The sequence below is a fragment of the Rhinopithecus roxellana genome, chromosome 7, assembly GCF_007565055.1.
Source record: "Rhinopithecus roxellana isolate Shanxi Qingling chromosome 7, ASM756505v1, whole genome shotgun sequence".
NCBI lineage: Eukaryota > Metazoa > Chordata > Mammalia > Primates > Cercopithecidae > Rhinopithecus > Rhinopithecus roxellana.
In genome coordinates this window covers 34459036-34486372 of record NC_044555.1, presented here as the reverse complement: position 1 = coordinate 34486372, position 27337 = coordinate 34459036, and the positions used below count along the sequence as shown (strand labels likewise).

Here is a 27337-nt window from a genome sequence, read left to right as displayed (position 1 = left end):
CTTCCCTCTAAAAGTTATAGAGCACAAATTTCTCATAAAAATGAGCAACAAAATAGGATCAAGGTCAAATCCTTACTAAAAATTATAATTTTTAATAAATGAAAGACTAAATGTCATACATAATGAATAGCAGGAATTTATGATTAGATTTTTATATTCTACACAATATTGTGTGTGTGTGTGTGTGTGTGTGTGTGTATATATACACACTAAGTATTTAATGGGCATACCATATGGTATATTATGATGAAAAAGTATTAAAAAGAACTTCCTATCTGTCTTCTCTCCATCCTCCAGTGCTGATCATGTTGCCTTGAACAAGATTGTGTTGTTACAGGTATCAGTGTCATTTGAGGATGTGACTGTGGACTTCAGTAGAGAGGAGTGGCAGCAACTGGACTCTACACAAAGACGCCTGTACCAGGATGTAATGTTGGAGAACTACAGCCACCTGCTCTCAGTAGGTAAGGACAATCATCCTGTGAAGTTGTGAGGAGCCTGTTATGGGTTAAATTGTGTCCCCCAAATAAAATATATTGAAGTCCTAATCTCCCAGTCCCCCAGAATGTGACCTTATTTGGAAATAGAGTCTTTACAGAAGTAATCAAGCTAAAATGAGATCATTAGGGTAGGCTTTAATCTAATATAATTGGTGTCCTTATAAAAAGGAGAAAACTGGACACAGACACGTGCGCACACATACATACACACACACACACAGAGGGAAGACAATATGAAGATACACAGGGAGAAGATGGAATGTGACTAGAATGATACATCTGTAAGCCAAGAAACACTTGAGGCCACCAGAATTTCAGAGAGGCGTGGAACAGTTCCTTCCCTAGCACCTTCAAAGAGAGTATGGCCCTGCTAACACCTTGGTTTTGGAGTTCTGACCTCCAGAACTGTGAGACAATAAATTTCTGTTGTTTTGAGCCCCCTAGTTTGTGGTACTTTGTTATAACAACCCTGGGAAACTAATACAGAGTTTTATACTTGGAAATGGGGTGCAGCTGTGATAAATACCTTAAAAATCTGAAAGTGGCTTTGGAATTGGGTAATGGGTAGAGGCTGAAGCTAGGGGCTGGGATTTGATATGCTTGACAGGAAAAGCCTAGATTGCCTTAACGAGACTATTGGTAGAAACATGAATGTTAAAGGTACTTTTAGTGAGATCTCAGACAGAAATAAGGAACATATTATTGCAAACTGGAAGAAAAGCGATCCTTGTTATAAAGTACCAGAGAACATGGCTGAATTGCATTCTGTTGGGTGAAAAGTAGAACTTGTGTGTGATGAACCTGAATATTTATTTGAGGAGATTTCCAAGCAGTGTTGAAAGCACAGCCTGGTTTCTCTGTGCTGCTATAGTAAAATGTGAGAAGAAAGAGATAAATTGAAGAAAGAATTGTTGGGAAAAAGGTACCAGAACTTGAAGATATAGAAAATTTTCAGCCTATCCATATGGCAAAAATTCAGAAAGTGTACTCTGGAAAGAACATACCAAGGGTGTGTCTGGACAACCAATTACTAAAGAGATTAGGTATGTGACTTGTGGATCCAATAAACTGTCTCACTAGAAATGCTTCCAGGTTGGACTGAAGGGGACAGAGACAGGAGAAAATGAAGGAAGAAGGCTCTTGGACTTCTGGGATTCTGTAAGCAGGAAATGTGATGGTAAAGCTGTTTTGACTGTGATCATGTGTTATCCTTCAAGAAAAGGGAAGAATGACTTTGAGGATAGTTCAGAAGCTAGTAGGGCTGTAGCTGCCACCACAGGCCCTGAAGGCACAGGCTGAGGAGATGGGGGGACCCATTGCCTCCTTAGTTTCAGAGAACAGGACCATCTCTTTGTTTTCAGGGCTGAGGGGGCAGGGCCAAGGTTATCATGTCTGATCTGAGGTTACACCATGTATTAGTCCATTTGTTCTCACATTGCTATAAAGAAATGCCTGAGACTGGGTAATTTATAAAGAAAAGAGGTTTAATTGGCTCATGGTTCTACAGGCTGTAAAGGAAGCATAGTGGCTCCTGCTTCTGAGGAGGCCTCAGGAAGCTTCCAATCATGGCAGAAGGCAAAGGGAAAGCAAGCATATTACATGGTGGGAGCAAGAGTAAGAGTGAGGGGGAGGTGCTGCATACCTTTAAACAACCAGATCTCATGAGAACTCACTCACTAGCATGAGAACAGCACCAAGGGGATGTTGCTAACCCATTCATGAGAAATCTGCCCCATGATCCAGTCACCTCCCACCAGGCCCCATCTCCAACACTGGGGATTACAATTTGACATGAGATTTATAGGGGACACAGATCCAAACCATATCAGGTGATGAAGACCAAATATATATATCTTTTTAACTTTCCCTTATGGTTCTTGTTGACTGTCAATTTTGTACAGGTATTTAGCCTTAGTAGATGGAGTTGACTACCCACTTTGGGGTACATTCTCAAGCAACATGGTCCCAATAATGCCCAGGCCCAGTGCACCAGAGCCTGCTGCTGGCCTCAGACCATCAACAGGTTGGGCCTCAATCAGAAGGACTTGGGTGCTATCAGCAGCAGTGGGGAGTGGGTCTTCTCTATGCCACATTTCCAGCACCCCCACTGTGGGGCAGAGGTTCAGCACTGAGCTCTTCCATGTTCACTTGCTGTTACTGAGGAAATCCTTGTTAAGTTTCTTCTCCACTAACTAATATGCTTAAATTCAGTGGGTGAGTAAATTCTGGCCCGATAGCAAGCCAAAAAGTGTTTCTCAAAAGGAGAGTAGTTATCCACTACTAGAGGATGGCAGGACTTTGTTCCCAAATCCTAAAGATCTGCACTGTGATTCACCTATAGGGGATTGCCAAAGGCTCCAAACAGCATCCCCATCTGCCACTGTCACTTCAGGCACCATTGGATCTGCTGGATCCTATGGTCCAAGTGGCAGAGCAGCTTGCACAGCAGCCTGGATCTGTTGTAGAGTCTTCTCTTGTTCTGGGCCCCATCGAAAACTAGCTACTTTTTGGATAACTTGGTAAATGGACCAGAGTAGCTTTACCCAAATCAGGAATGTGTTACCTCCAAAATCCAAAGAGACCCAGTAGGCATTGTGCCTTTTTTTTTTCCTTATAGGAAGGTACAACAGCTTTTGCTTCACCTTAGAAGGGATATCTTGACATGCCCTGTACCACTGAACCCCTAGAAATTTCCCTGAGGTGTAAGGTCCTTACATTTTTTTCAGATTTATTTCCCACTCTGATATGTAAATATGTTACCCATAAGTCTAGCATAGTTGCTGCTTCTGGCTTACTAGGTCCAATCAGCATTATCTCATTAATGTCATGGACCAGTGTGATATCTTGTGGAAGGGAAAGGTGATCAAGATGCCTGCAGACTAAATAATGACATAGGTCTGGAGAGTTGATATACCTCTGAGGTAGGACAGTACAGGTGTATAGCTGGCCTTGCCAGCCAAAACCAAACTGCTTCTAGTGGTCTTTACTAACAAGTATCACAAAAAAACATTTGCCAGATCAATAGCTGCATACTGGGTACCAGGGAATATGTTAATTTGCTCAAGCAATGAAACCACATTTTGAAGAGCAAGTGTAATTAGAGTCACCACTTGGTGACATTTACAGTAATGTGTCATTCTTCAAAAAGCCGTCTATTATCTGCACAGGCCAAATAGGAAAGGTGAATGGGGATGTGGTGGGAATCACCATACCTGCATCCCTCATATCCCTGATGGTAGCATTGATTTCCGCAGTCCCTCCAGGAATGTGGTATTGCTTTTGGTTTACGATTTTCCTAGGTAGAGGCAGCTCTAGTGGCTTCCACTTGGCCTTCCCCACCATAGTAACCCTCATTCCATAGGTCAGGGAACCAATGTAGGGATTCTGCCAGTTACTGAATATGTCCTTCCAATTATGTATTCAGGAACTGGGGAAATAACCACAGGATAGGTTCAGGGACCCACTGGACGCACTGTGAGATGGACCTCAACTAAAACTCCATTAACCACTACACTTCTGTAAGCTCCTACCCTGACTGGTGGACCATGGTGGTGTTTGGGGTCTCCTGGAATTAGTGGCAGTTCAGAGCCAGTGTCCAGTAATTCCCAAAATGTCTGATTGTTCTTTTTTCCCAATACCTAGTTATCTTGATAAAAAGGCCATAGGTCCATTTGGGGAACACTGGGAGAAAGATTTCATAGTATAAGTTTTTGGCAGTGTACCAGGGTCCTTCCCTAAGGGGACCTGGCTTCCCCTTCATTCAAGGGGTTCTGGGTCTGAGTCGGTAAATAGGCTCAAGTCTGGGAATTGATTGAAGGGCTGTGACTTTGTGCTTTTATGATTCAAGTTAGAGTTTTGTTCACTTGACCTAGAACTCCTCTGCTTATACAGATCAACTTATTATTGTGTAGACTGCCTGTCTGTTTCTTTTCTCAGGACACCATGATCAACTAGCCAATGCCATAGGTCTCTGTGAATCAGACTATTCTGATTGTTGCTTTGACTCTGCTGTCTATTGTGGTAGCCATGTTCACCTTGCATTTGGCGATTAAGTACCTCCCTTTAACCCCTGCCACCCCAGGATCCAACTATCCCCATTGCACTTAGGTTTCCCTACTCAGTGGCTGCAGTTCCCACTGTAAGTTCCAGCCTACAGACAAGAGCACTCAGAGCGATTCAAGGATGCTTGAGCTCCCATTACAAATTTGTTTCTCACAGTGGTGACAGGTGTGTCCTCTGGACCCTCCCAGAGTAGATGGATAGGTCTCACATGATAAATCCCCTCCAACAGTCCAATTCTTTGGATACCTTCCTCTGCAGAATACCCAGGCAGTTCTGGCATTTCAACTTCATTTAGTGTAGACCACCTTTTGGTCCATGTTTAGCCAGCCAGCCAACCAAACTGTTAGAGCCCTTTCTAATCCCTCCAGCAGCAATATCAAATTCAGAATCTCTGTTTAGTGAGCCCATATCAATCAATTCAGCCTGATCCAACTTTTTGTTTCTTCCGCCTTTATCATACACCCTTGATATCCATATCCTTGTATAGTTTCTAAGATCTGTCTGCATAAATTAAATGAATCATGCCGTTCTTTTGGTGTACGCACATCCTCATGGGTCATTCTTTGTGCTTTACCTTTTGGGACCTGCTTTGACTTGAGTCCAGTTATATGTCTAAAAGCAAAGAAGGATGGTGAGCATAGGCTCTTAAGGGAATCGGCAGTGCCCGTCAAGGCAAGTACCTCAGGAGAAGCCACTGAAAGTGCTTCAGGAACAGTAGGGTTAATCTTCTCAGATGGGGTAGAAGGGCTGCTTTTACTGGCAAAGGAGACTCAGGAATTTAAAGGTTCAATGTCCAGTCTATTTCCAATTAGTTTTTTTTTTCTCTTTTAGTCTCAGGTGGTTGCTTTCAGGGTTCCCTCAGTCTCTTGAGAGCCCCTGATGGGAGGAGGGGTCCCAAAGTTCAAGTGATTATAGGGAGTTGAGAGACTGAAGTAGGAAGGGAATGGTCTGGCAGGAATAGATAGAGGGATGGAAGAGGTAGGGGTTTGAAGAGGGACCTATGAAAGGATTCAAGAGAGCTTAAAGGGAAGATCAAAAGTGGTAAAAGGAAGAAGGAGCAGAAGCAATGGGAAGGGAGAGGTTTTGGAGGAGACAGTTGGGGGAGATGTAAATTTTCCCAAGGAAGCCCTTGAAGTTCCAAACTATCCTTAGTAATATCATGCCAACAAGACAGGAAACAGGTAGAGTTGGTGGAGCATATAGCCAGCAGGGGTTCAAAAAGGGATGTTTTGGTAGACTGAGAAGTTCCCATGTTTTTAAACTAATAGTACTTTTATGGTTTTAAATAGAGAAACTTGGGACTCTGACGCAGCTTCTGTTCCATACAGAACCCAGCCTCTTACAAAGAGAAGTCTAGGAGACTAACCCAGCCTTTCCTTGCATGAGACTCTAACTTATTTTCTTATAAACAGCTGCTTACCTGGAACTTTAACCTACCTTCTAGCATGAGAATCACTTGAACTTGGGAGGCAGAAGTTGCAGTGAGCCGAGATGGTACCACTGCACTCCAGCCTGGGTGACAGAGTGAGACTCTGTCTCAAAAAAAAAAAAAAAAAAAAAAAAAAAAAAAATATATATATATATATATATATATAAATCTGTCCTTACTGTGCTTCAATGGACTGTCATCCAGAGGCTCAGGAGTCGGACTCATCAATGGGTCCCCAATTAGTCAGGAGTGAAGACAAAGGCTTCGAAGGTGCATACTTCAGATTCTGGGTGAGAAGTCTGGGGTCCAGTGATCAATGATCTTATCTGAGTTGTGGCACCAAAACTGTCAAAGAAAACCAGAGCTGGACAATAGTTAAAGCGGTGAAAATAGATTTTATTCAGAATTATTACAATAGGGGAAAAGATACTTTGGTATAGAACTGGGCTCAATTCCAAATACAACATAGATGAGTGGGGATTTATAAATATAGCCCAGGAGCAGAGTGGGGCGAGTAGATGGAAAATGACTAAGAGGAGACATCAGGGGTAAAGGGGGATTGTTACTAAACTGACCTGACAAGATTCTTGGAGAAGGCAGGTGAGGGTGATTGAATATTATGTGGGGGATAGGTCAGGAATTTGATCAGATATCAAGTGTGATTGGATATTGAGGTTGGGGGATTCTAGCTAAACTGACTTAACAGGAATCTTGCTAAAATTGGGCAATGTAAGGATTCCCCTTGGTAACCATGATCAAAGTTACCTCAGCCAAAACCATGACTCCCTTGTTTGCCACTTGATTCAAGAGCACGAGGGACCCGAAGTGGTCAGGTGGGAGTTTTAACTTTTAGTTTAGTGGAATCATTATGTGTCTCCTGGTGGAAGTATTTCTCCCTTTGGAATTAAGACCTCTAGAAGAGCAGAGCATAAGGTCACAGAGACAGGTAGCAAAAATTTTGCTAGTGGACCATTAGGGGTAATAGTGAAGGGCATCATTCCTGGCTCAGGGCTGCCTGCCACCCAGTGGGCTCAGAGGACAGATCATGGAGCCATTGAGATTATTCACAAGCCTTAAAATCTAATCAAATTTTCCCTGCTAGGTTTCAGACTTGGGTCCCATGATCTCTTTTTTCATTCCAGTTTCTCCCTTTTGAAATGGGAATATCTATCCTATGCCTGTCCCACCATTGTATTTTGGAAGCAGATAACTTGTGGTCTGGTTTCATAGGTTCACAGATAGAGAGGAATTTTTCCCCAGGATTAATTATATCCTGTCTCATCCATACTGATTTGGATGAATTAGATGATGAGATTTGAGACTTTTAGTTGACGATGTCGAGATGTGATTTTTGACTTACAAGTTGATGTTAGAATGACTGAAGGCTTTGGAGGATGTTGGGATGGGGTGAATGTATTTTGCATGTGAGAAGGACATGAATTTTGGGGAACTAGAGGGAAGACTCTTGTGGGTAGAATTTTGTCTTCCCCAAAAACTATGTGTAAATCCTACCCCTCGGTACTTCAGAATGTGACCATATTTGGAAATAGAGTCTTTACAGAGGTAATCAAGTTAAAGCGAGGTCATTAGGGTGGGCCCTACTGTAATCTGACTGGTGTCCTTATAAAAAGGGGAAATTTGGACACAGGGAGAATGCCATATGAAGGTGAAGGCAGAAATTGGGGTATTGCTGCTACAAGCATGTGTAGAGGGAAGACAATGAGAAGATACGCAGGTAAAAGACAGCCATGTCACTGGGGTGATGTATTCACAAGCCAAGGAATGCCAAAGAGTGCTGACAAACACTAGAAGCTAGAAGATGCTAGAAAGGGTTCTCTCCTAGATCCATCAGAGAGAGCATGACCCTGCTGACACCTTGATTGTGGATTTCTAGCCTTTAGACATGAGAGACAATAAATTTCTATTGTAAGCCACCAGGTTTTGGTACTGTGTCACAGCAGCCTTAGGACACCAATATAGAGCCTCGTTGTGTTTCCCTTCACCACCACTGAGCTATCTGGTACATCTGAACTGTATTATGGTGTCCTCCTTGATTTGTCTGAGATTCTTCAGTCCCTTTTCACCTCTATGATTATTACTCAGTTCCCAATGAAATGTGGTTACTTCTCCAAAGAACAAATGGAAAGCAATTTGCTGGACCCAATTCTCTATCATGTCCTGTTAACAGGGTTTGAAGTTCCCAAACCAGAGGTCATCTTCAAGTTGGAGCAAGGAGAGGGGCCATGGACATTGGAAGGGGAAGCCCCACATCAGAGCTGTTCAGGTGAGTGGGTGTGACCCAGGCAGATGGGGACACGAAGTAATTTTTTTTTTTTTTTTTACCCTAAGGAAGACTGATGCCTTTAAAATGCTGTTACTGCTTAAAGGTTGGAAACTTTAGAAATTGCTTGAGGATAGGTAGCATTGGCCTCTCGGGTGCCAAATTGTTCTCTCCCTTTATTTCTCTTACTGTTATCACCTGTCTTTTTGCTTGGCTTTCTTCCAGGAGAATTGCCCCAATTCCTATACTCTGGATCATATGCCAGGCTTCTTGACTAGAGGTCTTGCGTTCTTGGATATTCTTTCCTTCCATCCCATTTTTATGTGTAATTCCTTAAACCACACCCCAGAGTCTTAGATTATTATCACATACATTTCAGTTTTACTGGATTTGATTTTTTGAAAATCTGTTGGTTGCCTGGCTTCTGTTCTTCCTAGTACTCTTGCACTTTATTCTTTCTTTTGTTCTCACCTTCTCACTCTAAGGTACCAACAAACTCTCATCTACAAGGAGCCTTACCTCCCTTTGCCTTTGTAAGTTATCACCTTCAGATTCCTCACTCCTCTCTACCTTCCCATGGCCTAGTGCCTCTCTCCCATCTTCTGACTTTATTGTCACTATCACTTAGCATTTCTTCTTTTAGAATCCATTTTTTTTTTTTTTTTTTTTGAGACAGAGTCTGGCTCTGCCACCCAGGCTGGAGTGCAGTGGCCGGATCTCAGCTCACTGCAAGCTCCACCTCCCGGGGTTACGCCATTCTCCTGCCTCAGTCTCCTGAGTAGCTGGGACTACAGGCGCCCGCCACCTCGCCCGGCTAGTTTTTTGTATTTTTTAGTAGAGACGGGGTTTCACCGTGTTAGCCAGGATGGTCTCGATCTCCTGACCTTGTGATCCGCCCGTCTCGGCCTCCCAAAGTGCTGGGATTACAGGCTTGAGCCACCGCGCCTGGTCAAAATCCATTTTATTAAGGGAGAATTTACACAGAATGAAGTGTATCTATTTTAAGTGGACAGTTTGATGAGTTTTGATAAAGGTATACACCAGTGTAACCACCACCCCTATTGTGATATGTAACATTCCTTCACACAGAATGCTCCCTCATGCCCCTTGTAGTCAATACATACAACCCCAGGCAACCACTGACATGCTTTTTATCACTCTAGATTCGATTTGTCTTTATTAGGGCTTTATATAAATGGAATAATACCTTACATACTCTTTTGGGTCTGGCTTCATTTGTTCAGCATAATCATTTTGCAATTCATCCATGTTATTAAGTATATCTCTGGTTTATTCCTTTCGAATGATGAATAGTATTTCATGGAATAAATATATTACTATTTGTTAATCTCTACACCTATAGGTGGTTAATATTTGGTTATTATGAATGAAGCTGCAGTGAACATTCTGGTCTGTCTTTTTGTGAACATACGTTTACATTTTTCTTGGGTAGATACCTAAGATTGGAACTGTTAGGTCATATAATATGTGTATACTTACCTTTGGAAGAAATTGTCAAACTGTATTCCAAATTGGCTGTACCATTTTACATTCCCAGCAGCAATACATAAAGATTCCTGTTGCTCCACATCCTCATCAACACTTGTTATCATCAAACTCTTTTATTTTTGCTATTATAGTGGATGTTATCATTTAAAGTTGCATTTATCTTATGAGAATAATGATGTTAAGCATCTTTTTATGTGCTTATTGACCATAAACATTTTTTGGTGTGAAATATCTACTCATATGTTTCTCATTTTTTAATCAGGTTGTCTTCTTATTAGTGATTTTTAATATATTTACTGGATACAAATCCTTTGCCAGATATATGTATTGCTAATATTTTGTTCCAATCTGTGGCTTGAAATTTCATTTTCTTTTTGGTGCCCATCAAAGAGCAAACATTTTAATTTTGATGAAGTCCAGTTTATCATCTGTTTTATTGTTAGTACCTTTTGCAATCTGTTTAAGAAATCTGGCCGGGCGCTGTGGCTCAAGCCTGTAATCCCAGCACTTTGGGAAGCCGAGACGGGTGGATCACGAGGTCAGGAGATCGAGACCATCCTGGCTAACACGGTGAAACCCCGTCTCTACTAAAAAATACAAAAAAACTAGCCGGGCGAGGTGGCGGGCACCTGTAGTCCCAGCTACTCGGGAGGCTGAGGCAGGAGAATGGTGTAAACCGGTGAGGTGGAGCTTGCAGTGAGCCGAGATCCGGCCACTGCACTCCAGCCTGGGCGACAGAGTGAGACTCTGTCTCAAAAAAAAAAAAAAAAAAAAAAAAAAAAAAAAAAAAAAGAAATCTTTGCCTACCACAAGGCACAAAGATTTTCTCATACTTTCTTCTACAAGTTTTATCATTGTAACTTTTTCAGTTAGGTCTGTGATTCATTTTTCAATACTGATATCTAATTGTTCCAGAAACATTTGTTGAAGAGGCTTTCTTTTTCCTATTGAATTTCCTTGGTATGTTTATCAAAATCAATTCACTTTATGTGTATGAGCCTGTATCTGGTCTCTCTTTTCTGTTCAATTTTAATCTATTTGTCTGTCTGCTTTAAAAGATAGGTTTTATTATTATTTAGGTTTCATGAAGCCAACAGATTAGGAGACAACTGCCACTGGAAAGATAGTTTGTTACAGTTCCCAAGAGGCGGAGGCATACCACACCATACAGGGCCACACATATCACACATGTGGAAGCACCAGGGTCAGTTGGGATCTAGAAGGAGTGAGGGGAAAGCATGGGCCAGAGCCTTTATTTAGGTTTTGTGGGAAGGAATGGACTAGGCAGGGCCAGAAGGCTAGGCAGATTTAAGATTGGCTAGTTTGAATAATTCCACTGGGCTCTAGGGTATAGGGACTGTCCCCAGTTGCTTGGTACCTGGCCCTGGAGTGATTAGAGCAGGGGGATAGTGGCTCAACCTGTGAAAGCTCAGTAAAAGAGGTATTTGTGGATATGGGCTGTGTATTGGCTGTTTTGCATATGAAAGGCACCCTCAAGTTCAAGTTATTTCCTAATCTCTAGAATTAGCTATCACTGGGAGGGGGCAGTCTCTCCAGGATCAGTTAAGCCCTAGATGCCAGAACATCAAGGGTACAGAAAATAAGAAAATATAGTTAATACATTATCCTTTTAGCAAACCCATACTATCTTTATTACTGTAGTTTTTACAGTAAATCTTCAATCAGGTAGTATAAGTTCTTCAACTTTGCTTTTTAAAAATTACTTTGTTCTTCTAGGTCATTTGCATTTTCATATACATTTTATAATCAGTTTGTAATTTTTACAAAAAAGCCTACTGGGATTTTGTTTGGAGTTCAGTTGACTCTGTAGATCAATTTTAGGAGAACTGACATCTTAACAATAGTGAGCCTTCTAACCCATGAACATGGCATATTTCTGCAGTTACTTAGATCTTTAATTTCATTTAGCAGAATTATATAGTTTTCAGCATAGAGGTCATAGGAATCCTTCATTAAGTTTATCCCTAAGTACTTGATGTTTTTTATTCTGTTTTACATGACATTGTTTGAGTTTTATTTTTTGATTTTCATTGCTAATATAAAGTTTTTAAAATTTTATTTTTAGATTGTTTATTGCTAGTATAAGTTGCTAGTGATTGATTTTCGTGCATTAACTTTGTATCCTGAGGCACTGCTAAATCTACCTATTAGTTTTCTTTTAAGTTCCTCAGGGTTTTTCATATAAGTAATGATTATCACCTAAAAATAGAGACACTTTTACATCTTCCTTTCCAAGCTCATGTTTTAATTTATTTTCCTTCTTTTACTATCTAAGACTTTCAGTTCAATGTTGAATGGAAGGGGTGAGTGTGGGTATGTTTGTCTTGGTTCTGATATTGTGGGTAAAAACTTCAGTGTTTCACCATTAATTATGATATTAGCTGTAGATTTTCTGTACCTGCCCTTTAGCAGGTTATGTAAGTTCCTTTCTAATCCTAGCTTGTTTCATAGTTTTTTTTTTTTTTAAATCATGATTGATTGTTGAATTTTGTCAAATGCTTTTTCTGCATCTATTGGAGTGATATTAAATACATGAGCATTTTTTGTTCTGTAATTGTGGTAAATTCATTGATTTTTAAATGTTGAATTAACCTTGCATTTCTGAGATAAATACTAGTTGATTATGATGTATTAGCTTTATTATATATTGTTGGACTCTACTTACTGTTATTTGACTTAAAAGTTTACCTTTTTCATGAGTGATTTGGTTCATGGTTTTCTTTTTTTTCAATGTCTTGTCATGTTTTGATATTATGGTTATACTGGCTACTAAAATGAGTTGTGAAGTGTTCCCTTCTCTATTTTCTGAAATACTTTGTGTGAGATTATTATTTCTTTTAATGTTTCATGGAATTAACCAAGAAAGCCATTTGGACCTAGAGTTTTCTTGACAGGAAGGATTTAATGACAAACCCAATTTTTTAAATAGACATGGGGCTATTCAGATTTTTTGTTTCATCTTTTGCCAGACATAGTAAGTTGTACTTTTCAAGGAATTTTGTCTATTTCCTCTGTGTTGTCCAATTTAATCCTGTTGTGGTCTGAGAGCATACCCTTTATGATTTCAGCATGTGGTCTACCTAGGGGAATGTTTTGTGTGTCCCTGCAAAGAATGTGTGTTCAGCTGTTGATGGGTACGTTGTTCTATAATCTACAACTCAGGTTGGTTCCATGTTGTTGAAATCTTCTAATGCCTTACTAATTTGTCTTCTACTTGTTCATTCAATTATTGTAATTTGGGGGGGTTAAAACTGACAAAGAGATTTTAAAATTTATATGGATATGCAAAAGACCTAGAATGATCAACACAGTCTTGAGGAAGAAGAAAAAGTATGGAGGATTGATACTACCGAATGTTAAGATTTACTTTAAAGCTATAGCAATCTGGACAGTATGGTATTGGTGTAAAGACAGACTAATATATAAATGGAACAGAAGGGAGAGACTAAAAATAGACCCATTAATATACAGACAACTGACTTTTGACCAAGGTGCCAATGTAATTTGAAGGGAGAAATGAAAGTCTTTTCAAATTGTGCTGGAACAAATGGATGTCAGTATTAGGGAGAAAAATTCATACTTTGACCCATACTTCGCATCCTATACAAAAATTAACTCAAGTTCTACTATTAAAGAATTGTTTATATTGAAGTAATCTGCCAGACAGACAAAAATTGTTAACGCTGGAAAACATATTTTTAAAACTAACTACTAAAGATGCTGGAGAGTGATCAAAAGAACATTTTTCGGCTCCATCATATTTTGAGTAATTTTGGATTGTGTCCTGAACATTATCAATGTTATGGTAACATGGTATTCTGTTATATTGTTCTGAAGAATGCCAGTGTTCTTATCACAGCAGGCAATTAACTAGGTTAAACTGACACTGGAAATGCTGTCTCACGAAAGGTGAGTGGCAACTCAGGTCGCAGTTCAGTCCTGCTTTCAGTTTGCTCTACCCATGCAAGGTTGAGGGGTCAGCCAGAGACTTAGGCAGATTTTATACGCAGAATTAGGAATTTGCTTTTTTTGATTCTTTCTTTTGGAGTTGCCCCCTTAATCTCTAGTGGCCCTGGGTGCCCAGACCAACTTTTCCTGATTCCTCTTGCAAAAGGATGACAAGCTTTCATGAGAATTTTAGCTGCTCCACATTGCTGCTAGGAGTGCAGCTACTCTCAACAGAAACCTGAGAAAGGGGGAACTCACTACATGCTAGTCACTTCCTCTAACTTTTGACTCCCCTCCAAAATCTGCCTGCTTTTGTTTGGTTTTTTATTTTTGTTTATTTTTCAAGAGGTTACATTTACTATCTGTAGAAGGGTCTTTTTCAGAAGCCTACTTCTCCATACTGGAAGTAGAACTCTTACCATCGATTCTTGTACATTGACCTTGTATTCCGAGACTTTGCTAAATTTTGCTTATTAATTCTAGTGGGTCTTTTTGTGAATAAATACCATAAAACTTTCTGCAAACATTATCATGCCTGTCATTCATTTTCTTTTTGGTCTATATGCTCTTTATTTTTATTTTATCTTGTTCCCAATCTGAAGGCAAAAACTTTCAGTCTTTCACCATTAGGTGTATTAGCTGTGGTTTTTCTTAGATGCCCTTTATTAATTTGTGACAATTTCTTTCTATTCCTAGTTTGATGAGAGTCTTAAACATGAATTGATGTTGAATTTTCTAAATGCCAAATGCTTTTTATGTATTTTTTGAAAAGTGCATTTTGTTCTGCTAATATGGTGAATTTTATTGATTTTTAGATGTCAAATTAAACTTACATTCCTGAGATAAGCCTTACTTCATCATGGTGTATTATCTTTTTATGCATTTCTCGATTTGATTTGCTAATATTTGGTAAGGATCTTAATCTCCATGTCTTTGAGAAATATTGGTCTTTAGTTGTGTGTGTGTGTGTGGGGGGGGGTTCCCTTATAATATTATATCTTTGATTTCGGTATCATGTTAATTCTAGCTTCATAAAATGAGTTTGGAAATTTCATACCTGTTCTGTTTTCTGAAAGAGTTTGCTATATTTGCTAGAATTTTTCAGTGTTCACGCCTCTTGTGATTTGGTGTAAGGTTACTTTAAATTTCTTTTTCTTAAATATGTGATAAAATTCACCACTGAACTCATCTGGGTCATCTGAAGTTTTCTTTGTGGGACTGTCTTTAATTTCAAATTCAGTTTCTTTAATATAGGAAGATTCAGATTTTTTATTTCTTCTTGTTTTAATAATTTGTTCTTTCAAGGAGTTTGTGTATTCCATCTAAGATGTCAATTTTTTTGGCATAAGTTTTTTTTGTTGTATTGTCACTTTAATGTCTTGTATCTTCGCCAGTGTGCCCTCTCTCTCTGAAGTTGATAAAAGTTCAATTCAACAGGAATATATATACATATATAAACCTAATTTTCTATGTACTTAATATCATAGCCTCAAAATATATAGTAAACATTGACAGTATTAAAAGGAGAAGTAGACAAAATGCACAATCATAGTTGGAGATTTTAACATACCTATTTTTCTAACTGTTGAAACAAGCACACAAAATCTCTACAGAGGTAGAAGACTAGAACATGATAAACCAATATGATGTAATCGACATACATAGATTACTACATCCAACAACTACAGAGTACACATTCTTTTCAAGTATACATGGCGCATTCACCAGAATAGACTATTTTGGGATATAAAGCTGTTTGCATCAAATTTCAAAGGATTGAAATCATAGACTGTATGTTCTCTAACCACTGTTAAATTAAAACTCTAAACAGCAAACCAACTAAAAAATATCTAAATGTTTGAAAAGTAAGCAACACACATCCAAATATCCCATAAGTCAAAAAAGATATCACAATGAAAATATATTGAGTGAAATGATAGTGAAAATATGACACATCAGAATTTGTGGGGCTGGGCGCAGTGGCTCACACCTGTAATCAGCACTTTGGGAGGCCGAGGCAGGTGGATCACCTAAGGTCAGGAGTTTGAGACCAGCCTGGCCAACATGGCAAACCCCATCTCTACTAAAAATACAAAAATTAGCTGGGCGTGGTGGCAGGTGCCTGTAATCCCAACCACTCGGGAGGCTGAGGCAGGAGAATCACTTGAACCCAGGAGGCAGAGGATGCAGTGAGCCAAGATGGCACCACTGCACTCCAGGCTGGGCAACAGAGTGAGACTCTATCTAAAAACAAACAAACAAACAAACAAACAAAAAGAACTTGTGAGATGAAACTGAAGCACTATGATGAAAGTTTCTTATTATATATATATCTACCAGAAAATTTAAAAGATTAAAAATTGACCATCTAAGTTTGCACCTCAGGACATGCAAAAGTGAAAACTACCAAAGCCAAAATTTGCTTCTTTGAAAGATTAATACAATTGATAAATTTAGCAAGATCAATCAAGGAGGAGAAAGAGAAAACACAGATTATCAATGCCATGAATGAGAAAAGAAACATCATTACAAATCTTACAGGCCTTAAAAGGATACTAAGAAGATATTATGACCAACTTTATCCCCAAAAATTTGATAACCAAAATGAAATGAACAGTCTTAGAAAAACAGAAATTACAAGAAATGTCACAAGAAAAAAGCTCAAAATCATAGTAGTATTTTTATTTATTAAAGAAATTGAACTTTTAATTTAAAACCTATCCACAAACAAAGCTCTCAACCCACATGGCTTCATTGGTGAACTCTGGTCATTTAGAGAAGAAATAACACCAATATTATTCATGTTCTTTTGAAGGAAAAAAAGAGAGAACACTTCATATCTTATTTGATAGTAAATTGAACTATATTAGAATAAAGAATTACTCTTTGAAAGATATCATTAAGAAAGTTAATAGGGAAGCCATAAGCTGGGAGAAGATATTTGCAATACATATATTTGACAAATGACTTTGTATTCAGAATATATAAAGAACTCTCACAAATCAGCAGAGAAAAAAATTGGTAAAAGACACAGGCATTTGGAAAAAGAAGTATTCAAATTGGCATTATATATATGAAAAGGTACTAAAGATCATTACTCATCAGAGAAATGTAAATTAAAACCACAATGTGGCAGCCCTACACACATGCATACATACAAAAAAGGGCTAAAATTTAAGACTGACAATTATGAAATGTTGATGAGTTTTTAGAGCAACTGGAATTCACATTCATCGATGGTAGGAGTGTAAATTATTTCAACCACTTTGGAAGATAGGCATTACCTACTAACACTAAATGTATAACAATTCTGTGGCCCAGTAGTGCTGCTCCTGGGCATATATTTAAGAGAAACGAGCACATATATTCACTAAAAGAAATGTACAAGAATGCTTATACCAGCTTTAGCATAATTGCTGAAAATTTGAAACCACTCAAGTGTCCATCAGTAGGAGAATAGATGAGCATTATGCTACATTCTTACAATGTGATACTACACAACAATGAAAAGAATGAACTACTGTTACCAGAACTTGGGCGAACCTCAAAAAATTTGTTGAACAAAAGAAGCCAGACATGAAAATGGGTATACGCTTTATGATTCAATTTTTATAAAGTTCAAGCAAGGCCAAGCAAAACTAATCTGTGATTGTGATAATATTGATGATAAGTGATTGGCAATCTATGGTCAAAATGGTGGTTACCTCAGAGAGTCAATTATTGATGGGAAAGGGCCACCAGGGAATTTTCTGGGTTAATTAAAATGTTTTCTACTTTCATCTGAGTTTTGGTTACATGGATGTATACATATGAGTACTGGAGTTCAGCTTTACAGCTAAGATCTATACTATATAGCTTTGCATACATTCATTGAGCTTTACAGTTAATATCTGTACTTTACTATGTATAAATTATAACTCAGTAAAAAATAATTAGCCTATGAGATTATTCCTCAGGAATGTTTATATAGAATTGGTATTGCTTGATCATTGGAGTATATGTGCAATCCACAAGTGTGCCTATTTTACCACATTTATGCCAACACTCAGCATCGTTCAGATTTCTTATCTTGTGGCCAATATAATGGATGTAAAGTGGTATTGTGTTATTTTCCCCCCTTTTATTATCTGCTATCCATTTAGGTTTCCCCTCTGTTAATTGCTTGATCCTATTTTATCTTTTCTAACCATACAGTTTTTTCTCTTCCTTCTTTATTTGTACCTAATTGTCTCATTTACTTTTCATAGAGGCTTTTTTTCTCCACTAAGATGCACTAGCTAGGAGTACCATTTACTGTCTTCAGGATATCTGTTCCAATAGTAATTAACTCAAAGGGGTCTTCCATTTGGAACACTTAAGGATTTTATTTGTATTCTGATGACTTCCATGTTGACACCACTAGGTGCTGTATTATAATTGTGCTCTAGTACTTACTTACCTGCATACCACACAATTCCCATTGAATAGTCTACTTTATTCATCCTCAATATGGGAGGAATTGGCGTCATCATTACCCAAATCAGGAATCCTCACATTCCAAATTTTGTCAGATTCTGCTGTTTCTTGTTTCTTCCATCTTAGCTGTCTTCTCTTACTAATTACTCTGCAATTCCTATTTTTACTTTTTTAAAGAATACTAATTAGCCTCTCATCTTAGTTCCAGTAACATCACTCCAAAACAGGTTTGTATTTTCTTATGCTTGGATTATTCTGTTCCTAATGGAAGCTGCAGATTCCATTCTTGTTTCCAGTTTATCTTTGAAATGCTACTGATAGATTTCATTACCTAAGACATTGCATTTATCTTTGTCATTACCTTTATGAAGTAATCTTACAGTTATTCCATATTATATAACACATGACCAATAACTTTTCTCTCAGTGCCATCTATAAGATTACCATTATTCCCAATTTAAAATTTTATCTGTACAGTTTCCTTAATTTATGCTTACTTCAAATCGTTCACCTTGTTTTTAATGCCTGGCATATATGAAGTGTATCTGTGTATCTGGGCTTTTTATTATTTTGTGCTCTGCCTGTCCAGGTAATAGACATTTTTCTTTTGTGTTCAGGCTTTCATCTATTCCATGAAATGGCCCTTACCTATTCCAGATTTATTACTCCATTATTTATTATTATTCCCCATTTCTGTTTCCCCATGTCCCAGATGCTTTTGCCCCCAGTAATTTTTGAAAGTCTGAAAATAAGAGCTCGTATCTTATTTTCATTATTCAAATGCTAAGCATGAAGAAAATACTTACCAATATAAACTAATTGAATTTGTGGGTGATAAGAATAGAATTTTGCTGTGTTTTAGAGGGATTTAAAAAAAAAATTCTACTGAGAGGAATTCAACGAAGATTGTTATTGGGAAGTAAACACAATGGCACCAAATATTTAAAAGTTTACCCTCTTACACATTGTGTTTCTGTTATAATTAGGAGTCTATTACAAGGATTAGCAAAATGAGTAGCATAGAGAGTGCCTGCTTTTGACATTCAGAAGAAAAAAATTTACTAGCAATATGATTAGATTAATTTTCCAAGTAAAAAATTCTTAAACTGCTTTATGAAGCACACATACCTTTTTTAATGGCACAAAAGAAAATGCTAAGCAGGCTTAATGGGGAAAGAGGACAATATGTCCTTTGATTTGAAAATAAACTGCACTCTTTTTTGAGGCATCTTTGTGTGTGACAAGTAGAATGTAAGCTCGCATGAGCAGCTCTTTTTTCTAGACTGATGACTCTTCATTTATGTACTGTTCATAGAATCGGGGGCTCAGGAGAGGTATAGAGAAGCTATTTATTGCAGGAACAAATTTTTTACGATGAACATTGGTACTAGTGATGTAATAAATAATTGTCCGGTACAGCAAGGGATTTATAATTTAAATAAAGTAAAAAGTAGAACTGCTTCTAAAACCATGCCTAGGAATCCAGTGCTTAGTATTTCCAGAATAAATTAAATCCAGATGTGTGAGAATACAAATACAACCTAAGAATAGGTGGATGAGATTTTGGATGGGACGTGTGTCTGAAGTACAGTATCAAACCGACTAAAAGGGGACAAGTGGGTTTGATGAATCAGAGCATTCTCAGTATCTAAAAATCTCTTATTGAAAAAGCCAGTGGTATAATTTATTCATGTTAAAATTATTTATCAATAATCTAATATGTCTCATGTACTGTACTAGGAATGGAAACATCTGTAATTCCTACCCTGGGCAAGAATAATGTCTGAATTATGCTAACGCTAATTTGTAGCAATCGATTGTCAAATATAGTGACTAAAATAGTAAAGAATTGCATTTCCCTCTTATGGGACACCTCATTGCTCATGATTGTTCAGGAATCCAACCTCCTTCCAACACACATTACTCCACCATCTCTTAGGATTTTTGTGGGATCTGCGTGCTTGACTCTGTGTTTCTGCCAAGTCCAGGTTTTAGTAAGCAAGAAGGTAGAAGTGGATGTGGAGAAAACATGCCTGTGGTCTCAATGCTCCCATCTGAAAGTGGCACTGTCATTTTCTCTCACATTCTCTTGATGAGAACGTTGTCACATGGCCACACTAATTTCAAAGGAGACTGAGAAATGCTCTATGACTGGGCATCCATATGCCTGGATGCTACTCTGTTAAATGCAAAAGAATGGGGAAACAGATTCTAGTGGATAGCTTTCAGTCTCTACCACAGATGACTTGTCTTCTCTGCTATTTTTTGTTATATACATATATAATGTAGGTCCAAGAAAACAATTATACCTGGATGGAGAGTTGGAGTATAGACATCTACTTATTGTTTGTATAGGTTAGGATGGCTATGACTACAATATTTTTATAGACATGAATAAATTATTTTTATCACATGAATTTTGTATTTTTGCTGATAAGCAAAATTAGTGAGGATTTAGAATTGAAAGCTAATGAGTACTTAAACTCCAAGCGTAGGCCCTCCTAGATCTTTCCCCTGAAAACTCTTGTATTATCAATCTTCTGTCCACCCTACCTAATAGCCAAGCTTCCTACCAAAATAGAACTAGACTGCTTATGTTGAACGCCAGCCTCCAACACTTAATAACCATGTTTTATGGCAAATTATGTAACTGTCATGAGCTTCACTTTTCTTATCTACAGAAGGTGGATAGTAGTAGTAGATACCTCATAGGACCTCTGAAAGGATTAAATGAGTTCATATGTACAGTCATGGACCACATAATGATATTGAGTGCCTTAAGATTGTAATGAAATTGAAAAACGCCTATCACCTAGTTACATCACGGCCATTGCTGCATTGTAGTGCAATGCATTACCTTTTCTATGTTTAGATATGTTTAAACATACAAATACTATTGTATTATAGTTGCCTACAGTAGTCAGTACAGTCACATGCTATATGGGTTTGTAGCCTAGGAGCAATATTCTATACCATATAGCTTAGATGTGTAGTAGGTTATACCATCTGGGTTTTTATAAGTACTACATACTCTATGATGTTTGCACAACAACGAAATCGCCTAATGACAGCTTTCTCAGACAGTATCCCTGTTGTCACACAATGCGTGACTGCATATATTTCTTAGAACGGTGCCTGGAATATTGTAAGTGTCATGTAAGAGTTTGGCACATAAAAGTGCTATATATGTATTTCCTGTCATCATTGTCATCATGAGATTTACTGATTTCCATGTGTTCGGCTTGTATTAGCTTATGTGTACCTTTTAATCTCTTGCGGTCTATTGTTTGTGTCAATTTTACTTTTTCTTTCTCTTTTTAGATGGGAAATTTGGAATTAAGCCTTCCCAGAAGAGAATTTCTGGAAAATCTACACTTCATAGTGAAATGGAGGGTGAAGATACAAGAGATGATTCATTATACTCTATTTTAGAAGAATTGTGGCAAGATGCTGAAGAGATAAAGAGATGTCAGGAAAAACAAAACAAACTTCTGAGTCGCACCTCTTTCCTCAATAAGAAAATATTGAATACAGAGTGGGATTATGAATATAAAGACATTGGAAAATTTGTTCATCCAAGCCCAAACCACATTCTTTCACAGAAAAGACCCCATAAACGTGATTCATTTGGGAAGAGTTTTAAGCATAATTTAGACTTACATATTCATAATAAAAGCAATGCAGCAAAGAACCTGGATAAAACTATTGGGCATGGTCAGGTTTTCACCCAGAGCTCTTCTTATAATCACCACGAAAATACACATACAGGAGTGAAGTTCTGTGAACGTAATCAATGTGGAAAAGTCCTCAGCCTCAAACGCTCACTCAGTCAAAATGTGAAATTTCCCATTGGAGAGAAAGCGAACACATGTACTGAATTTGGGAAGATCTTCACCCAGAGGTCACACTTCTTTGCTCCTCAGAAAATTCATACTGTGGAAAAACCTCATGAGCTTAGCAAATGTGTAAATGTTTTTACACAGAAGCCACTACTCAGTATATATCTGAGAGTTCACAGAGATGAAAAACTCTACATATGTACTAAATGTGGGAAGGCCTTCATCCAGAATTCAGAATTAATTATGCATGAGAAAACTCATACTAGAGAGAAACCCTATAAATGCAATGAATGTGGGAAATCATTTTTCCAGGTGTCATCTCTACTCAGGCATCAGACAACTCATACTGGAGAAAAACTCTTTGAATGCAGTGAATGTGGTAAAGGCTTCTCCCTGAACTCAGCCCTCAATATACATCAGAAAATTCACACTGGAGAGAGACATCACAAATGCAGTGAGTGTGGGAAAGCCTTTACCCAAAAATCAACCCTCAGGATGCATCAGAGAATTCATACAGGAGAGAGGTCCTATATCTGTACTCAATGTGGGCAGGCCTTCATCCAGAAGGCACACTTGATTGCACATCAAAGAATTCATACTGGAGAGAAGCCTTATGAATGCAGTGACTGTGGGAAATCTTTCCCTTCTAAGTCACAACTCCAGATGCATAAGCGAATTCACACAGGAGAGAAACCCTATATATGCACTGAATGTGGGAAGGCTTTCACCAACAGGTCAAATCTCAATACTCACCAGAAGTCTCATACTGGAGAAAAGTCTTATATATGTGCTGAATGTGGGAAGGCCTTCACCGACAGGTCAAATTTCAATAAACACCAGACCATTCACACTGGAGAGAAACCCTATGTTTGTGCTGATTGTGGGAGGGCCTTCATCCAGAAGTCAGAGCTGATTACACATCAGAGAATTCATACTACAGAGAAGCCTTATAAATGTCCTGACTGTGAGAAATCCTTCTCCAAGAAACCACATCTCAAAGTACATCAACGAATTCACACAGGGGAGAAACCATATATATGTGCAGAATGTGGGAAAGCCTTCACTGATAGGTCAAATTTCAATAAACATCAGACAATTCATACTGGAGATAAACCGTATAAATGCAGTGACTGTGGAAAGGGCTTCACCCAGAAATCAGTTCTCAGTATGCATCGCAATATTCATACATGAAAGTAATCCTGTTTCTTGAAAATGAGAGCCTTATAAGGCTGACAAAGGTCAGGTCTAACTATATATTACAAAATTCATCCAAGAGAGATCCTATATGAATATGTTGTATAAGGAAAAGTATCAGGCTATCTAACTTGAGATGGAAAAAATTATTCAGAAGAAACTCTCTTAAAAATGCATTGATGGGGCCGGGCGCGGTGGCTCAAGCCTGTAATCCCAGCACTTTGGGAGGCCGAGACGGGCGGATCATGAGGTCAGGAGATCGAGACCATCCTGGCTAATATGGTGAAACCCCGTCTCTACTAAAAAATACAAAAAACTAGCCGGGCGACGAGGTGGGCGCCTGTAGTCCCAGCTACTCGGGAGGCTGAGGCAGGAGAATGGCGTGAACCCAGGAGGCGGAGCTTGCAGTGAGCTGAGAGCCGGCCACTGCACTCCAGCCTGGGCGGCAGAGCAAGACTCCGTCTCAAAAAAAAAAAAAAAAAAAAAAAAAAAAAAAAAAAAAAATGCATTGATGGAGAGAGAATTTGCACAGCCTCATGAAATATAGTAGAAGTCATACTGAGAAAAACGTTGTCAGTTTGGTGTGTTAGGAAAAGCCTTCCTATAGAAAGTATTATAAGTCAAATTGTTACCAAATTATTTATAGGAAGGATAATGCAAAATTATGTAAATGATGGTCATATTTACTGTGTTATATTAAGCAATTTAAAGTGATAACAAAATGAAAGGTAGTGCAGCAAATAATATAACTGATTAGACCTACTGTCAGTTCTATAGGGTGTTTGTGGCAGAACACAGTGCATAACAGGAGGAATATTAAATTTTTTTTCAAATTTATGTCCATCATAAATTATGATGGACATATTTATGTCCATCAAATGTTTCTTATTGAATATGTCTATCAAATATGTTTCTTACTGAATATTTCTATCAAGTGAATCCACAATTTAAAAGTCACTTTGATTTTATATATACACACATCTGCAGATATAATTTTATAGGAACACACAAATATAATCCTATCATTCGTACTGGTTTCCATGACATAGTATTCTTGTTTGTTTTCATTATGGTACAATGCAAAGTAGCCACAGATTCCTCCCATCCCAAGTAGCGTCTCTTTGTCTACTACTTGACTTTGAACTTAGCCATGTGACTTTCTTTGGCCAATGGAAATTAGCAAAGAGAATCAATAAGAAGCTTGAGAAGTGTGCAAAGCCTGCCTTGAAGCTTACCCTCTCTTGCTGCTCTTTCCAAACCTGAAAAATCTCAAATTGCCCTACTGGGGGGTGAGGAACCACCACATGGAGCAGTGGTGAGCCAGCCTTGCTGAGGCCCCTTAGACCAAGTAGCCTACCAATTGTCAGAATTGGGAGTGAGGTTTTCCAAGACCTCTAGCCCCAGCTGAGCCAGCCTAGCCCAGAAGAGCCATACCAGTTATTCCAGCCAATTTACAGAATTGTGAGATAAATAAAATGAGTATAGTTTTAAGCAACATAAGTTTTGGGGGTAGTTTGTTGTACAGAAAATGCTAAGTAATATTTGAAAGTATATGTTTGGGGGAGGGGGCATAGTGGACCAAAACGTGACATGTGGCATTGACTTTGGGTCTGAGTCGCAGGTAGAAACTGGAAAAAACAGTGAGGAAAACTGTTTTTCCTCAAATAACAAAGTTGGATAGGTGACAACCCATGTTATTTAGTAGGGAAAAATATAGAAAAACAGTTATCACCATACTCTGTGGGAAGATAGAGAATGGACCAAACGAACTTACGGATCTGGCTAAGGAGATTTGCAGCAGAATTTGGGAAGTATCAGCTTGCTTCTTTTAGCTGCATATGATAAGATACAGAAAGAGAGAAATGAACTAAAGAAATAACTGTTTCTTTGGCAAGCAGAATTCAGAAGAAAGACGGAAAATCCAAGGATTGCTGGGTTGAAAAATAACGGTTTCACATCGCTAGTTTCTCCAGCTATCTAAATATTCTCAAGGTAGATAATGGCCTCAGGGTAAAGATCAAATCATGGTTGTATCTCTAAGACTCTTTATTACAATGTGTGAAATAGTTCAGTTGGTGCTTAGGAGACCATCTCAGCTAAATTTAAGGGCTTCTAAAAATCATGACATTGTCCCATAGAAGCCTGACATACTGCTCAAAGTGGAGAGAGACCTATCTTAAAATGAATTGCTGATGTGGCATTTGGGGAAAGGAGTAGATCCAAACCAGATTCATAGGAAACTCACAAAGTTTTTAATAGAGTTTTACTAGTAAAACCACCTCCAGGTTGGACTTCCAGGGACTGCAACAGTTCAAAATGAAAAGTGGCCTCTGGATTCGCCTCCCTAACTTCTATGAATAGGATACAAGCTGAGAAAGTTACTCAGATGCAAACATAGTCCATTTCTTATGGAAAATGAAGGATATCTCAGAGGGAACACCCAAGAACAATATATTAAAATGGACTGGGGAGCCATTCCCAGGGAGAACTGTGCCCTAATCAAGAAATATTATCTGCCCCTGGAGCCAAGGGAACTGACAACGTTTGCTCTGTGGGATTTCAGAATTGTTATGGAACAGTGACTGATAATGTGCCTCTTGGTCCTCCTCTTTTTGAATGGGAGTGTCTATTATAGTTATCCTGTACCTATCCCACCATTGTATATATTGGGTGTGTGTTGGGGGACATGTAACTTGTCATTTAGCTCACAGGTATCTGGATCAAGAAACTGAAAAACTGTACCCAAGGAACCTCAGCCACAACTGAACCTGATACAGAATACTTGAGATCCTGGATTGGAACTTGATGCCACAATTTTGGATGAGAAATTTGGAGGTCCTGGAATAGGGGTGAACATTTTTGCATGGGGTGGTAATGTGAATAATTTGTGACCAGAAGACACACTGTGTTAGGTAGAAAAATGCTACAGATATCTTCATCCCTATATATGTGTCCTTCTTCAGTCTTTATTTCTCTTTGTGTTTCAGTTAGGATAATTTCTGTTGATCCATCTTCAAATCCACTGATGTTTTTTCCCTTACCCTGGCTCTGTCAAGTCTACTGATGAGCCCATTGAAGGCATTCTTCAACTCAGTTATGTTTTATTTTTATTTCTAATATTTCCATTTGATTCTTACAGTTTTCATATATCTGCCAAAATTCCCCATCTTTTCATGCATGTTCATGTTTTCCCCTATATCCTTTGTCTTAGTCAGTTTGAGCTGCTATAATAAAGCACCATAGACTTGGTGGCTTATAAACAACAGAAATTTATTCCTCACAGTTCTGGAGCCTGGAAGTCTGAGATCAGAATCTAGCATGGTTAAGTCTTGGTGACGGCCCTCTTCAAGGTTGCGAACTGCTGACTTCTCCTTGTATTTTCCCATGTCTACAGCTAGGGAACTCTTTGGGATCCCTTTTATAAAGGCACCAATCCCATTTATGAGGTCTCCACCCACATTACCTACCTCCCTCCCAAAGGCTTCACCTCCTAATACCATCACATTGAGGATTAGGATTTTAACATATGAATTTTGGGGAGGATGCAAACACTCAGCCCATAATATCCTCTAACATATTCATCATAGTTATTTTAAACTCCCTGTCTGATAGTTCCAACTACTAGGTCAACTGAGTCTAGGTCTATTGATTGCTTTGTCTCTTGATGGTGAGTTGTCTTCTCTTGCTCTTTTGCATCTAATAATTTTTGGCTGAATGTCAGATGTTGTATGTAGGATAGTAGAAACTGAGGTAAACAGTAGTTATTCCTGGAAATAGCCATGGTTGCCCTTTTGATAGGCCATTAGCATGGGGAGATTGAATCCATCTAATCAGGAGTTGGGCTGAATTTGTGTTTCTTTGTTGCCAGTGTTACCTTTGCTGTACCATAGACTTAAAATTCCTCTAATGTTATCTTCCGCTTGAGGTAGGCACTGGTTTGCCCAGAGAATTTTTATTTTTCCCAGACCACACTTGCCTTTAGGCCTGTAGGCCTTTCCTGTGTGCCTGCATCTCAGGGAGGGTCTCGCTCCATGTTATTGCCTCTACATTAGTAGTAGACAACTGTTATTACTTGGTTCTTGCTGACCTGGTGAGTTGG

The 27337-nt window shown here is 38.5% G+C and overlaps 1 protein-coding gene across 4 annotated transcripts in view; it reads left to right on the top strand.

Moving 5' to 3' along the window:
• ZNF81 (zinc finger protein 81) overlaps window positions 1-23408 on the top strand; it is an 83098-nt gene extending 59690 nt beyond the window's left edge. For all 4 annotated transcript variants that reach the window (XM_010358448.2, XM_030933963.1, XM_030933964.1 and 1 more), the window contains 3 exons: window positions 338-464; window positions 8180-8275; window positions 21527-23408. In XM_010358448.2, coding sequence (XP_010356750.1) covers window positions 338-464; window positions 8180-8275; window positions 21527-23235 — 1932 coding nt within the window. In that variant the 3' untranslated portion in view covers window positions 23236-23408. The remainder of the gene's footprint in view (window positions 1-337; window positions 465-8179; window positions 8276-21526) is intronic.
• Window positions 23409-27337: the final 3929 nt, after the last annotated feature.